We start from the raw sequence: 17887 nt of genomic DNA, 5'->3' as shown, positions 1-17887 counted from the left end.
TCAGAGAGAATCGTCACTATTCACTGCGTCATCATTGCACGTGCCAGACGGAGTATCCTGAATAACCCCGCCATTTTTAAATAGTTTGGCCAGAGATTGCGTGATTTTTAAATAGATATAACTTTACCCATGGCAACTCGGAAGAATACGCCGTGTGAGAAACAGCCACATCCCGAGGATCAAAAACAGACACTCGATTTCCTCCATTGTCCTGTGTGTGGAAAGCGGGTGTGTGTCGCGATGAAGATTACGTCACGGCAGTTTCCTTAGGCGTCGCTATGACGACCAGCAATGGTACTATCTGCAATGGAAAATGGAGCGAAAAGCGAGCCGAATCGAGTTGAGCTTGTACTGGTAATGGAAAAGCGCCACAAGACATGCTTTTATAAAGCCACTAGATCCTAACATGCCTCAGTGATTGCAACGCACAGGTGTGCTCAATGTCAAGCCGCAGCTCAACGCCAGTGGGCATGTCTTCCCATTTGAGATGTACAGAAACATTAAGATGGAAAAACTAATTCTGAGAACTAAGAGCCAGATAAAATATTAGAGACACTCAACCTGTCACAACTACAAGCATGAGGCATATCTAGACAAATATACTCGTATAGTATGAATCGTAAGATTTTTTTGAAAGAATAAGTTCATGTCTGCTTGAGTTTTTATTGTTTAAATCTGTGTATTTATATAATAATACAAATAATAGTTAGTCTATGAAATCCGACTGCAAACAGTCATTTTGTAAATGCGCTTAACACTTCACTTCAATATAAAAAGGGAAAAATGTTCAGCTGCAATGAGTTTAAGAGTGTCCAAGTAAAAAATATACTTTCAAGACATCTTCAAATATATCATGAACACCTGTGTTCCAAGTGTTTGAAGTTTGCAGTAGATATTTGCAGGCTTGTCTTCAGGCAAAAAGCTTCTCTACAAGTGCCACTTTTTTAGTGGTTTGATCATATTTCCCCATGTGAAAGATTTTACAAGGTACTATTTAAGTGATTTGTAAGCTGAAGAAAATGTTAGCTTTTCACCAGAACATCCATCACTGATTGTGAACAGAGCAATGTTGTGGGGAAAAAAATGTGTCCTTTTAACTTGTAGATCCATAAGGTCTACAATATGAATGTGAACCGAACAAGATTGTGTTCTTTAATTCAATCTAGCCCTCACCTCATATGTACAGCAGAAATACAAGCAGTAGCTCTATTCCAGCATTTCCCATCATGACCTGGTGCCCTCACTGCATTTTCAGGCTGACGTGATGATTGACGGTCCATTTACTTTCAAAGATGGCTTTTCCCACTGCTCAGACAGAGTGTTGTTACTAACGTTTTCTGTTCCACCAGCTTCTCATTTGAAAATCCCTTTCAGAGACGTTTTTCTCAAAACAATGACAGAATCACCTCAGAGTTAAAGCAATAGCAATGAAAAGAATGTAGTCATTTAATCACCCTCATGTCATGACTTTCTTTTTTTTCATGGAACGCAACAAGAGAAACTTTTGTAGAATTGCCCGTAGGAAGACGCATGGTGCCTGATGTGTTTGGCAATGTTTCGGTTCCAATGTTTTATTTCCTCTACTTTTTAATGCACATGTCTTCTGCATTGTTATAAGCCATTGGTTTTCTTTCTAAGTAGTTAATGGTCTTAAGAGACAGATGTTATTATAAAAAAGTTGTTTCCGATTGAGGGAGAGCTCAGTCGTGAGCACAGACAAGCGCAGTGCTGCAGCTCTCAGCTCATTGTAGGTCATGGAGGTCACCCATCACGCAAGCTGCCATTGATCTTTCCATTATAATGGCCAGCAGAAAGCCATCTCCAGTGCCATTGATTGAGGATGGGGCTGCACATTAAAGGACGGGAGGTCTAATCTGGGGTGCAAGCCCTCTGTTTTCTTTTCCTCCTTTTGTTCTCCTTTTCCTCCTTGATCTGCAGTCTCTAAGCAGGAACGCTCTCCAGAGCATTTGAGACGTGACTGACCATCCATCAGAGAGAGCCCAGCTTTACTCAACGGATCACCATGAACATGGTGCCGATTAAGAGCTCAGGTTGTCTTTGAGCTGCCAGCGCCTTGCTCAGACTCGTCAAGGTCAGCAGCGAGCAGGTTTAAGCATAAATGAGTGAAAACATCTGCCAGCACCATGAGATATTTGAAAACAGGCCTTAGTATCTCGTTGGGTGAAATTTTGATTTAATTGACTGGAAATCAGTACAAGAATTAAGAATGTTATTTTCTAGCTAGTCACTTACAGTTTACTTACAAGACCTACACATTGACATCAACAATCAAAAGTTCATCAGATCTTTTGCAAGTAAGCAGTGGGTTGTAGGTGCAGACAGATGAGCTACTACTATTGTTTTCTATTGTTCACATGTTTGCACTCAACCAGAGATGTCTTATAACAGCAAAGGTATTCTAGACCTCATTGGTTCACTCTTATCATGGGTTCTCCATATGGGATTTAAACCAACAGCCTTTCAATGACTGGCTCATATCTTAAACCACTATATTGTCTGTTACTCTACACGCTGTCATCTCTGCTCCACTTGGTATTGTGTGTGCTCTCCACCATGTGCATAAACCAGCAGTTCTTCTGGTTAAATCACAGCAAACCAAACAGTAACCAGCCACACTCCTCACCTCAGCATGACGTCCTGGTCCTCCACCATCCTGCTCATGTGTTCTTCAAGCACACGCTCACGGTCTTCAGCGCCGCCACAGATGTGTGCTTTCAAAAAGACTCAAGAGAAGACTTAAGAAGACTTCAAAGAAACGCTGCCTTGTCCTCTGCCACAGGCTCTGAAATGCCCTTCTTTTTAAGAATGTGAAGCGGGATGTTGACATGATTAGCAATTTCCAGCACAATGTGGACCACTCTTAATCAGTTTCAAGTGTGCAAGGACTCATCTCAATAGAGACGAGACAAAGACCCACAGGTATTTTATCTGCCACCTTAAAATGTTAGTGTTTGACCTTCAGGGTTTGTGTAATTGAATGAAAAAGTAAATGGGGAAAAAACTCTTCTCATATTAAAGTATTAAAATTCATGGCACACGTTGGCCAGGGCAGAGATGGAGGAAAAGGAAAACACATTTATTTCCCCAGCCTAATTGAAAACGTATTCGACAGATCCTCTGATAAGGCGGTGTTTTGATGAATCATAATGCGCGTTAAGCTTCTGCCGAGCCTTTCATGTCTGGGGAAGCTGGTTTTTATGCTCCAAACTTATCTGCCGCTCAGCGTAATGAAGGCAATTTCAATGTAAACCCCATATAGATCCAATTGCACAGTTTTTTTTAATCCAATTCAGCCTCCATGCCTGGACTGATTCATCTCCCCTCAGACCTCGCGCAGAACTAAGGTCTCAGGAGAATGTGTCCGATGCTCTGGGATTAGAGGAGTGTATGGTGACCCGGCATCAAGAACCTAACAGCACATGTGATCATGAAAAAAAGAAGCTTGTTTGTCTTTCTTTCTTTTCTTTTTTTACCACTGGAGGAAACCAATAACAACAGATCAAGATGGTCAATGTGGAGCTTATACGCTCAAAACAAGCTGCTTTTATGGAAATGCGCAACTGGTCCTGAGGAGCGTGTGAGAACCTTTAACAAGCAGTTTAAAGTTTTTGTGTGGAGTGGATACAGTGGAAGGCATGTTGTGAAAGCAATGAACAATGGCACGACTGTTTGATGTGTCAAATGCTATTGATCTCCAGTATTACACATTCACTCTAATGGTGTGTAATGTCAGTTTAAAGTGTTCAATATGATCATGGATCTCAGAGCTAAAGATTAATGAGAATCCATTTGTGAGCTGTAGATTAAACACTGTAGATGTCCCTGCTTTCCTATTGTTTTATGTTTTGTTCATGATGCTGTTTTGTATATTTTGTTATAATAAATTTACAGCTTTTAACCTCAAGGGAGTCGGGACTGACCTTGTAAAATGTTCTCCTTCATGTGTCTGCAGGTACTGGTGCCAAAGAAGCCTGAGTTCAAAGGGAAGATGATCGAAGTGAATATATACGAGGCTGGGAAGCACTACATGAAGGGACGGCCAGTGGAGGATGCACAGGTCTTCACTCCCTCTATTGCTCAGCCTCTTCAGAAGGGCCAGGTGTCTGGGCTCCCTCAGGTTAGTCTACTTGACCATGTCTTTCGGGTTAGCTTGTTCTACAGGTCTTTATTCTGAAGATGGCAAATTGTGACTGTGGGGTTTTAAAAGACTATTCATTTTCAGCAATATTATCGATTAACTGCACTGACACTGCTCCATGAGAACAAAAATTTTAACTGAATTGAGGTGAATAATGCTACTATTATCTTTTGTTGAGCTCAGGGCTCGGATTTTGGTGTGGGATTGCGGGTATTGCGCATCATTTTAATCATTCCCGCAGGTCTTGCGTTTATAATGCGGGAAATTCCCGCAAACATTCATTCAATCTAGCATTTAGGCCTATGAGTAAATTTTAACCTAACAGATTATAAGATCAAATCAGTCATTTTACATTGACAAACATTCTGCGAGACGCAATTTCACAAACATTGTGAGTGAATCTGCCAATGCCGCGTTTTCTCTGTCTCTCAAAATAGGTTGCACAAGGCAAGCCAATCGCGCTGCTGCTGCAGGCGGTGATCTTACACTCTCGCGTTTCAGGAGTCGGGACATTTGATGGAAATGTCACTTGCACAATCGGGCCATTGCATCATCACTATTGTTTATAATGTGTGCGTCTTTTTAAGTCTTACCTATTTAAACATTCAAGCGATTTTAAACCGCATAACAAACAGCTCGTGAGTAACAAAACTGAGTTCTTTTTTGCGAATTATAGCGCTTTAACGGTCCAAAGCACACAACATTGTCTAAATTCCAGTCTTGGGGAGTATCCTCTCAAACACAATCGGTTATGTCTTAAAAAAATTATACAAAAAGAAAAGGCATGTGACACTATAATGAAAACAGTATGGGTGGTTCACGTTACGTCTTTTGCGCGTTCATCCTTTGCTGAAACGTCTTCGTCTTCATGGAGAACATGGCTCATGATTGCTTAGCAACAGGGAGCCCTTTTTAAAAGAGGAGAAAGTGGCGCGGACTGCGCTTTACACGCAACATGTGAACGGCCCCTTAATGGATCCGTGCACTAGCTCTTAAAGTGAGAGTAGCCTAAAATGTGTCTGTCATTATTGTATATAAAACAACAAAAGATAGCATTCATTGTAAGGAATCAGGATTAATAGCCTATGTATTCAAATTATACAGGACTAAAAGACTATTCCGTGTTATTTTTTCCGTTTCTAGCATTTCTGAATACTAGTGTTAGACCTAAACTTTTCTCTTTATTTCATGTATTTATTTGTGCTACTTTTTTCAATTTAATTCAAAGATTGAAATCAAGCTTCCTTTTGTTGTGTAAACTAAAAAAAATGACCCCATTGTGAAAACACAAATACAATGAGTGAGCAAACATTTAGCTAAACATATTTTTTTTAAATTGTCTAAAAAAAACTCCCCCCTCAAATTAAAAAATCCCCCCCATAAGAATGACCTAAAGGGGGATTCCCCCCCTATTTTCCAAAACGAAATTCAGGCCCTGGAGCTGCTTATAGCTGAATTGAACTAATTTCCTTATTCGTGAACTTTAAACAATTATTGAACTGAACTGAATCATCATTGAGCTGAATGATGACACTTTTGTCTTTTAAGAACTGCTTTAGAATTGTAATTTCTCATATTTGATGAAGTTTGCATCATTCATTCTGATCCTGTTTATTACGGTGAAGCTGCTTTGAATCAGTCTGTATTGGATAAAGCGCTATAGAAATAAAGGTGACTTGACTTTCGGTTTTGGTTTGCAGTCAGTGGAAAAGCCAACTTTACCCTCTCTTCACAGTGGCTTCATTTTTTGAGTATTTTTGAGGTGTTTAGAAGCACAACAGCTTCAGCTGCAGTCTGATAGCTTGAATGTGATGTAATGATGGGGTCCTTTCAGGGACCAGCAGAAGCTGGATGAGTGAACAGTTGTGCCTAGAGTCTGCGATGGCCAATTGATCGCAAAGCTGCCCAGAGAGTCTGTCTGAAGAAGAATGGTGTAAGTAGCACCTTATTTCAGTCTGTGTCTGAAGAGATGGACGTGACAGATTGGAGGCAGAGAGTCCAGACTTCACACTCTGTTTCCAGTCTGTTTTACATTAGGATGAGAGTGTGAAATTCAAAAAGCATGTTCACCGGATTTCTGATAGTACATGAAGCCACCTACACACAAGAATCAACTATTATAGTTTGAGCAAACCGAATCTAATATTAATAGACTGTTTTATTCAAAGCGAAGTGTGTGTGTGTGTGTGTGTGTGTGTGTGTGTGTGTGTGTGTGTGTGTGTGTGTGTGTGTGTGTGTGTGTGTGTGTGCGGCGGTAATGGCGGCGGTAGATTCAAACGCTTGCATGCTGCACCATCAAAATTAACACCTATACCCATCGTAGCTGCCGGCGAAAACGCAGAAAGAGTCAGTTATGTTAATATCAGGACTACTCACAATGTGCTTGATTTCAACCCTGAACTTTGTGAACAAGGCTGCTTTAAGAAGCGGTAAGATCTATAATCTCGGATGGCGAATCCATGATCCGACAAATGTTTGTCCTGAAAGTAACCATTTGTACGCCACCTGGACAAACTTTGAACATTACAATCACCCACTTTCTGACCAGGAATGGATGTGCTTTCAGACACAGGAGAGAGAGTTCAGAAAAACCTTGGATGTTAAACTAATAATTGATAAACAAACAATATGATTTACCGGAAACAATCCGCGTTACTGGACTAAACTCATAACCACCTTGTGTGGAGTATACTACAGAAATGGATCTTATACAGCAACTCACAAAGATGGGAGACCATTTGGAATCCCCTTGTTAAAGTACACCGTAAGAATCCTACGAAAATCCCCCCTCTGTAGAGCGCTCTCACTGAGACCCGATTCAGAGATGTTCTCTGAATGGATAGATCAGCGGTTGGGTTTCGTACGGGAAACCACCCAGCCAGCGCTCAATAGAGCAATGAATTCCAGCCGTGTGAGAGAGCCAAGAGTGGTAAGCGAAAACGAACTAGCTTATCTTTGGGAACACCGTAGGAGCAAGGCAATAGATTTCATTCTAAATTATAGCACTTACCCAGATCCCCCTCCTGCGATAAGCGACGTGGATAAAGTCTATGAGTACTATGCTGCGAAATGTCAACCTGCACAGTTACATCAGCGGATAAGCAGCCCTCCATGGTGTGGCGCTCTTGACCTGGACAACACAAAAGATCCTCCCGTAACCTCGGACTTCACCACAGAGGAGATCTCAAGAGTTCTCTGCAGTCTTCCGAACAACAAATCATGTGGTGCAGACGACGTAACTTATGAAGTGCTTAAAGCAACAAAACAATTTTCAATAGCGACCCTCACTCAGATTTTTAATGTCTGCTTAATTAATCGGAAAGTTCCCGACTCCTGGAAGGGGGCTATTATTTACAGGATCCCCAAAAAGAACAACACTCCAGAAGATCCCTCCACCTGGAGAGATATTTCGCTGCTCCCCACCATATACAAGGTATTTATGAAGTGCATTCTGGGCCGAATTTTACCCCGGCTGGTCGAATCAGGAACATTAACAACAAAACAAAAAGCGTACATAGAGAGGCAAGGAATGAATGAGCATGTATTTTGTTTGAAGACTGCCATTGATGATTTTAAACATGAATCCTCACGTTTTTATGCGATGTTCCTTGACTTTCGAGAAGCTTTTGTTTCTTTACCTCATAGTGTAATGCTTCATTCCCTTGAGGAAATAAAATTGCCAGAACAGTATATACATATAATCAAGAATGTATATGACAATTCATTTTTACAAGTGATTTGCGGACATCAACTAACGAAACCAGTTAAACTTGAAGTTGGGATTAAGACGGGGTGTCCCTGGAGTGCTGTGAATTTCATAGTGGCCCTAAACAACTGGTTGAAATGGTTATGCCTCCTTGCCTCGCCTGACATTACATCTCCAAACCCAGTTCAAGCCTTTGGCGACGACGTCCTCATAGTATCAAGGGAGGAGAACGTCATTAACAACATGCTGTCACACACCGATAGCTTTCTGCAGTGGTCTGGACTTGAAATCAAGAACAATAAGTGTGCGGTGTTCTACGAACGACGCAGAGGTGGCAATAGATGGTATAGAGCCAAGTATGATCAGCCTCCATTATTTACAATTGCTGGAAGCACAATTCGAGTCTACTCTCTAGACATGAATCATACAATTATCTAGGACACATGTTTAATGTTGAAGGAGAATGGCAAGAGCAAGTGAGCGATATCTGTAAGGAATACTCCAGCAGATTGGATATGATAGACCAGTGTCCCCTACCGACCTGCATGAAACTCCAGGCTGTTCGAGAAATAGCTCTATCTAAGATCCAACACCTGTTTGCCAATGTCCACATTGCTAAACAGAATCTGAAGGAGCTGAACAATAAGACCGTGCAGCTGGTAAGGAAATGGTTAAGTCTCAATACACACACATCAAGAAGTATTCTCTTTATGAACAAATCAGACGGGGGATTGGGGATTCCCAACATTGAATAGATATATACAGCTACTAGAATAAAACATTTACTGCACATGTTGAATAACGACGATCTGACAGTTCGAGAAGTGGCCCGGCGCTCATTGCTGCTGGATCTGAGTAAACGCAAGGTCCCCTATGCTGCTGACAGAGAACCAGGTTTCCTCGGTTTCCGAACGAAACCCAGCGGAAAGCTGGATACCAGGGCTAAAGGATTTGGAGTACGTTCGGATTGGCCCGATCTGAATGACTTGTGCAGCGATACTAATATACAGCTGAACTGGGCACACACAGGAGGAGAGCAGTTGAAGATCAGCGAGGGGCAGATCATGGATCTAAACATGCATGCTGAAGCGACTATACATCACGCTGGAACCAGTAAGAAGCTGAACAACCGGACGTGCAGGTATGAGATCCTCCAATATTTTCAAGCTCAACAGCGTTATTATTGGGTTAACCTGCGCCTTCAAGGTAAGCTTGCATGCCTGCAGTGTGCGGATCACACAGTCTCACACTCTGCGTTACAAAACTCAGACATTAACGGAGGTATCCTAAAATTTGTCCTTAAAGCTCGGCTGCAAATTCTCCCGACTAAGTATAACCTCTCCCTGTGGTTTCCAAAACACCACGAACCATTGTGCTTATTACATAGCGATAGAACAATGGAATCTATAGTGCACATAATGAACGGGTGTCCTGCGTTCAAAGGCCTCTACATCGCGCGCCACGATCGCATCGTAAACATCACGGCTCAAGAACTGCGTAAAGTTTCTGTACAAAGTGCAATACATACAAATAAGACTGTTCAAACTAGCTGGTTTTTAGATCTGAATGATAACATAAACTCTCTAAGAAGTGTCCTCAGAGAAAATCCAAATACACCAGACATTGTAGTTGTCAATGCACTCTCTAAAAACATTCTGATTCAGGAAGTGGGTTGTTGTTTTGATGCTTACATGGACTTGTGTTTTTCTGAGAAAAAGTTAAAATACCAGTCATTAACAAATGCTTTAGCAGTGTGTGGTTACAGCACAAAACTGTTTATTCTAATTTTTGGTAGTCTAGGACATGTGCACAGGTTATGCGTCAGGGGTTTGCAAATTGCTGGACTGAGTAAAAAGATTTCTAAGCAAACAGCCAAATACTGGTCTGTGTCAGCAATCATAGGCAGTCTGCATGTCTGGAGAAGGCGATGTCACCTTTATCCATAGTCTATCTATTTATTTATATATTCATGTGGCTGTGACTATTGTCGATGTGTGTATTGTCAGGTGAAACATAACTGGCTCTTTGTGAATATTTGGATGCTGTGTTGTTTTAATCAGTGTTGCTCATTCCAAATAAAATAATCAAAGTGTGTGTGTGTGTGTGTGTGTGTGTGTGTGTGTGTGTGTGTGTGTGTGTGTGTGTGTGTGTGTGTGTGTGTGTGTGTGTGTGTGTGTGTGTGTGTGTGTGTGTAAACTATTCTTTTAATCCTCTGGGGTCCAGGGTGTTTTGGGGTCCTTGAGATGTTTTGACATGCCCTGATATTTGTGCTTTTTTCAGTTGCTTATAAACATATTAATAGCAAAGGTGTAATTACACTCTATTTAGCACAAACAGGGCTACCATAATATGTGAGCAAAATGTATGTACATGTTTGCGTTTTTGAGAGAATATTGTTTATGCATAGTTATTGAAAAAACTAAAACTTAAAGTGTCTGAAATAAGGCCACAAAACACATACTAAATATGTGTCCACAAGACTTTTGACGAATGGGCGTTGTTGCCTAGAGTTTTTGCTTCAAAATGATCTGAAAATCATCCTGTCTAGTCATTTACACAAAACAATACATTGATTTAAATTTTATAAGACACCTTTTGTTTGGAAAGGCAATATGCGTGGAGGCGTGTTCACACATGAGACGACAGAGGCCGGATAATGTGCCGCATAATGAGCTGCATATTAATTGGTCTTTCACACAGGTGTTTCACAGGGTCCCAAAGAATGCAAGGACAAAAGAAATTATCTATATATACTAGGGCTGGGTATTGACACAAATTTCACAATTCGATTTCGATTCACAAGCTTGCAATTCGATTTCGATTACGATTCGATTCGATTCAATATTGATTATTTTGGATATCAGGTACAATACATGGCACATTTTCTCAAGGAAAACAAATCTCTTAACCAATGCTGTAAACTATGGGAGTCAGTTGTATCATTAAAATTGTTTCATTAGCCTACTATAGCCTAATATTAAAGGTAAAGATTTACTGATTTGTATACAAACAATTACACTTTTATTTATTTTTCTAATAATAAAGTTATATGAAATATAAATATTTAAATGGTGGCTGTCATAAAAACTTGCCAGATTTATTCAAACATGCATTAAATATTGAAAAACATAAAATAATTATAAAATAACATAAAATGCATATGTAATATGGTGCATATATTTAGCAAAATGCTCCTCTCTAGAGTTAATTTGTCTAGCTGACTAACGAGTTCATGGTCACTGGATATGGTTTTTCTGAGGTAAATGTGACGTTACATGACATTGTTTACAAGCTGTTTCACTGACGTCTTTCCTCGGTTGAAACAATGATTGAGCGATTCCATGTGACAACAAGGATTTCGATAAGTTATACGCTATCTTTTAACACACTTTCAGATGCTCATTCATGTTTATTTCACGCTGTAACTGGTATTATTAAGGCAAAAGATGAGATCATGTGCGCTCCGCGCTGCTGCTTCTCTTGAGCTGAGCCAGAGCGATCTCACGCCACAGCGCCAAAACGGTATTTATGTTTTTGAATTTCGTAAGAAAATGGACGTAATTTGAAATCTGAGACTTTGTTTCATATCAATTGTAACAAAGCACAAAGATTATTGCGTTTATTGGATGGGATGCGCGCTACAATGTTCCATTCATTGATCAACTGAAAACAGGATGACTAATCGATTCCTGGGATTTAAGAATCGATATCGGTTCGTAAAAATGAGAATCGATTAAAATCGAGAAATCAATATTTTTTACCCAGCCCTAATATATACATATTTTACAATTAGAAATTGTAACCAATTACAAATAGGTTACAATTACAACAACAATTACAATTTTAACAATATTTCAAGTGTATTCTTTCTTTGTAAAAAGTATACATTTTACGTATTAAAAAAGGTAAGGATTCATTAGTTTGAATATTGGAACAAACACTATAATAACATCTTAGTTGATAATTCAATATACCTACTTTATTTTTGACAAAACATCATACTATAGTATATTTAACATATGAGCAGAAATTGGTGAAAAGCTTAACTATTTAATGTAACAGTAGTCTATATTATTACAGTCAAAACTTTATAATCTATACAAAACTAATCACAAAATCTTGTCTAAAAATTTATATTTAGTCTATAACATAGTGTGCATGATATATTATCATATACATGTTAATTTGCAGTTTGTTGCTTATACAGACATTTTATTTCAACATATTTCAGTCTATTTTTACTCATCTTAGTAGGCTATAGCAATATAGTTTGGATGTGTTCATGTAAAAATAGTGTTTACTAATGTAGGTGCGAGAGTGAATGAACGGCACTGACACGCGCTGTATAACTGTAGTAAACAACGCGCGCACTTTTCATATTTAAACAATCTTTTTGCGGTGTGCAGACACTATTCAATATCGCGATTAGAACAAAGCACTTAAGAATAAATGACTTACTACATCAGCTGGATCCGTTGCTCCTCGAAATGAAACTACCAGCACTTCTGGTACATTTACCATGGTTATTAGATAGTATTATTCCTCACAGGTAGCAAGACGAGGTAAAGTACAAGTTTTTTATTAAAAATGATGTGTTTTATAAACCAGCTGGTGGGTGTTGGCATGTTTGAATGGCTTGCCTTAGATCATTTGCGTTTGAATACCGCACGCTCTCCTTGGGCGAGGCACATTAGCAGAATAATGAGTTGAGAGAACGATAATGGGAACGGCTGACACCTCTCTCTTTTTTATAGATTACATAAACAGAGAATATTTATTTTAGTTTTGAATTAGATATTTTAAAAGTAAAAACTTAAATGATTATAAAGATATATTGCTCATGCTTGGGTGAATAGTATTCGCTGAGTTTTGTTTAAGTTTAGAGACGTGCTCCAGAAAAAGGTTAACGGAGATGGAGAGACAGAAAGCACACCCTGTTTATTTTCTTTATTTTACAAAAGCACAATGTTTTATTTCGATTGTAAGTGGACACATAAAAAATAGACATTCAACAGTTTATTTTTTTATATTTCTTAAGTCTAAATGACCAAAAATGACAGAATATTTTAAGTCTATTTTACGGCTATGTGAAAAAATCGAGCAAAACGCGGGGGCGTGTTTCTCGACCCCAGAGGGTTAAGCAGGTATGACCAAGCTAGTTTGTTTACCAACTAAAGGTAACCAGATCTACCTCAAGCACAGGTTGCCACAGCCATTCACCATTCAGTGTCTTGCATGAAAGCTGTTTTTCTAATTCACTTTACTGAAATGGTCAGCCTGATTATTGGACTGACTGACTTGGTCTGGATGTTGATATTCGAAGGGTTTAGTCTTGCAAGTTTATTACTTGAAGGGTGAAAACTTGTGTATTGTACGGTGATGATCCAGTTCTTAGTAACTCTTTGGCCAATTCATGTCAAATGAAGGAGCTACAAGAAACTTATAAACTCTATAATGAAGTCTAGTGCTCATGTCTTTCATATAGAACAGTGACTTTAAAATGAGGTGTCTGAGAGAGGAATCGTGCAAGCAAGATATTCTGCTGCCCTAATTATCTCTCCACACACGTTTCTCTGTCATTGCCTGGAGCTTCCGAGTGCTTAACTAGTGAACTCGGTCCAATATGAAGACAGCAGATCGCCACTGCTTACAGAGTTCATTCTGCACCATTAGACCTCCTTCCGTTAAACTACGGTCCTGCTGCTTTATCACCGCCTCTGGCTGGATGCATATATTCTCCAACAATCCTGAAGAGAGGAGGAATCCTTGTGCTTCCCATCCAAAGACATCTGGCATTAAGAAAGAGTTGATTGTTGTAGCTTGTCAGAAAAATATCTTTATGCTTTTTTCTCCCGTTTTTTTTTCTTTCAGAACTGCCTGTGTTAGATGTCCATGACCACTTATCAGCGTATTTTTAATCTCTCTTTATTTCTCTTTTCCTCCCCTCTCTCTCTCTCTCTCTCTCTCTCTCTCTCTCTCTCTCTCTCTCTCTCTCTCTCTCTCTCTCTCTCTCTCTGATGGGGTGTGAAATTAAAATGTGTATCACATTTTGAAGGATCATTTGATGTCCTCTGTGTGGACGTGTTCTCTTCTCTCTAGAAAAATAACACCGCAGACACAAATTAGCACAGAATGACAAATAGAGACAGCCAGTCGGGTCATTCCTAGATCACTCATAGAGCTGGGCTTTCAAAATCCCTAGCCCGACGTCCCAGGGCTATTGTATCTTCCAGTCGGGCTACCAAAATGTATCACCGCCTTCCCCGACGGGCTATTTTAAATATAGTTAAATCAAATTCCTTCCTTGATTTGCGTTTTTCACTCTCTTGACCTATCTAATTAATTGCGGGTCGATGAGAGATAAATCATTAATGTGTACTGTTGATTTAATTAAAGACACAGAACTCTCATTTCATGGTAAAACGCAACAAACATGCGTCATTCTTTTACTTTCAAAAATAGCATATATCTCTTCGGGGAAAACAAATCAAGGATAACATATGCCTAGACAGTATATAAAACATATAATAACTTAAGTTTTACCTTAAAAAATACACAAGCTTAACAAAAATTATTCTAAGAATTTTCCAAAATAATGATTGTAAATATTAATGTGTTTAAAGCTTATTTTTTTCCCCTTCAGGTACTAATTTACCAAATTTGCCAAATTAAAACTAAACAAAAGGAAGAAAAAGTCAAGTACCTTGTGGGAGTGTTAGAGAAGTAGTTTAACAGGACAAATCATGTGTTGGGTATTTTTTTCAAATTAGTAGTAGTGTCAGATTAGTAGTTTTCTTATGTCTCATTTGAACAGCGACCCGATCTGGCAATCTTACATAGCGTGGATATATCAGATAAAGAACCGCAAAGCTGTGGCATAAGTGGGTGAAGGTCTCTGCCGTCTGCCCTTCGTCCTTCGAAGGGAGTAGGGCATAGGGATAATCACGAGCAATAAGCACGTCCCAGCCGGGTCCGTCACTTATTTGGTTCCCCCGGAAACATTTCCGTTGTGGTCTGTGTTGTTTGCAGCGCGTTTCTGTATTTGGTTGTGTTGTGAGCTTTTGCAGCGCGTGTCTGTATTTGGTTGTGTTGTGAACTTTTGCAGCACGTATCTGTATTTGGTTGTGTTGTGAACTTTTGCAGCGCGTTTCTGTATTTGGTTGTGTTGTGAATTTTTGCAGCGCGTTTCTGTATTTGGTTGTGTTGTGAGTATTTGGAACACACGTGTTGTGAAACTGATGAAGATGTTTTCTTAATGTGCGGGTGTTTTTTTCTATTTGCATGTGTTTTTTTCTATTTGCATGCGTTTTCTTCAGTTACAGCACGTTGAGCTCTCTCGGCCACCGTAAGCCTTTGCTTGGGCTGAATGCATTTAATTTCTTGTTTGTTTTCGGGAAGTTGCAGTGACGTAAACAGTGTAAAGTCTGTGTTTAGGCTATTAAGGAAATGCAATTTTGCATTTAAATAAATGTTAATTTAAAAGCAGCCTACTTCAGTGTAGTTGTAATGTGACGATCAGGTGCGTAGTCGAGAAAACTGAAAGTCGCTAACGCTTGGTTGTGTGTGTTAAAATGTTAAGAGGCACATAGATTTACGTTTCAGTTCTACTCATCCACAAAAGACAGGTCAAGATGAAGAAGATAGAAGTTCATAGAAATTTCAGTTCAGTTAGAACCAAATGCATATTTGAATTGATGATTGTAATTTGATTATTTTATGTACCATTGTTGATATTTGTGAGTTTGACTCATATCCAATTGTTCTACATTAAAAAAAAGTTTTTATTTTATTTTGGGCTAGTTCAATTAATTTCGGACTACCAAAATTTGTGACTACCAGCTAATTAGACATTTTGCGAGTCCTGTGGAGGACACACACACACACACACACACACACACACACACACCCTTTCTTCATGATAATAAATTATTAAAATAATGATTATTTCATGTGGAGGATTTATGATAAAAAATATTTCCTTGTTCAATAAATGCTGTTGTTTTGAACTTTGTATTCATCAAAGAATGCTAAAAAACATTTTATTAAAAAAAAACTAACAATCTTTCCACAAAAAAGTTTTCAACATTGATAATAATAAGAAATGTTTCTTGAGCTGCAAATCAGTATATTAGAGTTATTTCTGAATGATCATGTGACACTGAAGACTGGAGTAATTTTAACATGCAGTATATTCACATAGAAAAGTTATATTTCTGTTTTCACTGTATTGATCTAATGAATGCAGTCTTGCTGTGCATAAGAGATTTCTTTCATTGAAAATAACTTAAGTGAATACTTCAACAGTAGTGAATCCATATCAAATTCTGTCAACAATTATTTTAGTCATATTGTTCAGAATCTGTATTCACTGAAAATCTTCCTTTATGTGGAAGCTCTCAAATCTATTCATATTAACGTATATTCAAACAGTAATGAGACACGCAAAAGCCAATGGTATTTGCGGCCATTAATGTCAGAAATGAAGCTATAAATGATCTATTCATCAAATAGTTGTTCATAGTTGTTCATTAACAAAGAACAAAAAACCTGCCAGAAACTTGTGGAAACCTGCTGGGCTCCAAAGCAGAGCTTCTCGCGTGTTTCTGCAGTGTAAATGCATTGTGACTTCAAATGTCCCGTGCCCATGGCCAATTTGGTCCATGTATTTTTTTATTATTATTATTTTATTTTATTTTTTTCAGTTGCTTGTCAAATGCTCATATTGCTTTAAAGATAGCAGAATGACACAGATACATCATCAGAGAGATGAATCCAGCTTTGAATGCTGATTTATGGAGCTGTTACTCCAGTGAAGCGGAAGCAGCTGATGGGAGGAGGAGCAGTGCTGTGCCACTGCAGGTGTGGAGATGTCTTCTGGCACTGCACTCGCTGACCTCCAGCAATGATCCCAGACTGTGGAGTGCTGATCTCAGATCTCTGATCAGCAAGGAAACGTTGAACAAAGACATTATTCTGAACCTAGATGCTGTGTTGAATGGTGTGATGGTGCCCCGTAACTTGGGCAGGAATCATCTGACACTCTCACTTGCCTTAAGTGATGTGACTAAAGCTCAACATTTTTTGGTGCCCGTGTGAGGCCAAAGTAAGAGCTGTGTGTTTGGGAAATGGCTTGTGCAGCACTATATAAGGTAATGATGTAGAACGGTGCAGTTCTGGGATTTTCCTCTGATTTTGATCTTAGATGTTTCTGTGTTCTCCCATGATAAAGCCTTTGTTTGTTTGTGTTTATTAGGGGCTAATTAGATTTGGTAGTGTTAACTGATGTTAATTGATAGGTCAGGAAGGACTAATTGGAATTTACTGTAGATTCCCCAGAGAGTGTATGTGTGTTAGTGAATAAGTTTGAGATAATTAACTCTTATAACACAAGTGTGTATGTTCATCGCTCCATGACTGAAACTGCTCCGATCAATTGAGAGAGACAATGAGAGAGAGACGTCTGCTTATCAAAGCACATATAGCTTTGTGTCTTGTTTGTTCATGTGCAAACAATTCAAGCTGTATTTATATCTGTGGTAGGCCAGTCAGTCAGTGCTGTGAAGCAACATGGTTAAATATATTTTAGACTTAAGTTTTTAGGTGATTGCATCTGTTTTTCAGCCTTTGCAGTTATTTTATGTTTGACATTTATAAATACAGAGTACAAATTAAAAATTATATTTGTTAATTGGTTCGTTGGCATGAATTGCAGTGGCTTTCTTTACATTTCATGTCTAAGAGTGGTATATTTACAGAAGTTATGAGAGGCGTCTACTGCGAACTGGCATTGATGTTCTTGATGGGAGTCTGAAGCCACAGCTCTGGCTGAAATACTTGAATTGTGTTATTTAAAGGGGTCATTAACTGCTTTGTTTTATTGTTTTATAATGTTTCCTGGAGTGCACTTAAAATATTAGTGTGATTTTTACATCAGAAATGGTCATAATTTAGAAATTAAAGGCAATTTTTTTCTACCCAGATTTTTCCCTCTGATTTGAACTGTTCTGTTTTAAAGCTGCAGT

General features: G+C 38.9%; 1 protein-coding gene across 1 annotated transcript in view; it reads left to right on the top strand.

Moving 5' to 3' along the window:
* Window positions 1–17887, top strand: part of cdkal1 (CDK5 regulatory subunit associated protein 1-like 1) — a 462830-nt gene that overhangs the window by 433015 nt on the left and 11928 nt on the right. Inside the window, exon 14 of the mRNA XM_077207373.1 lies at window positions 3974–4138. Within this exon, the coding sequence (XP_077063488.1) occupies window positions 3974–4138 (165 nt within the window). The remainder of the gene's footprint in view (window positions 1–3973; window positions 4139–17887) is intronic.

The sequence above is a fragment of the Siphateles boraxobius genome, unplaced genomic scaffold, assembly GCF_051911475.1.
Source record: "Siphateles boraxobius isolate OS27281-9 unplaced genomic scaffold, OSU_SipBor_1 12, whole genome shotgun sequence".
NCBI classification, from domain to species: Eukaryota; Metazoa; Chordata; class Actinopteri; order Cypriniformes; family Leuciscidae; genus Siphateles; species Siphateles boraxobius.
The sequence above is the reverse complement of the archived record's forward strand: the minus strand, read 5'-3'. Positions and strand labels throughout refer to the sequence as shown.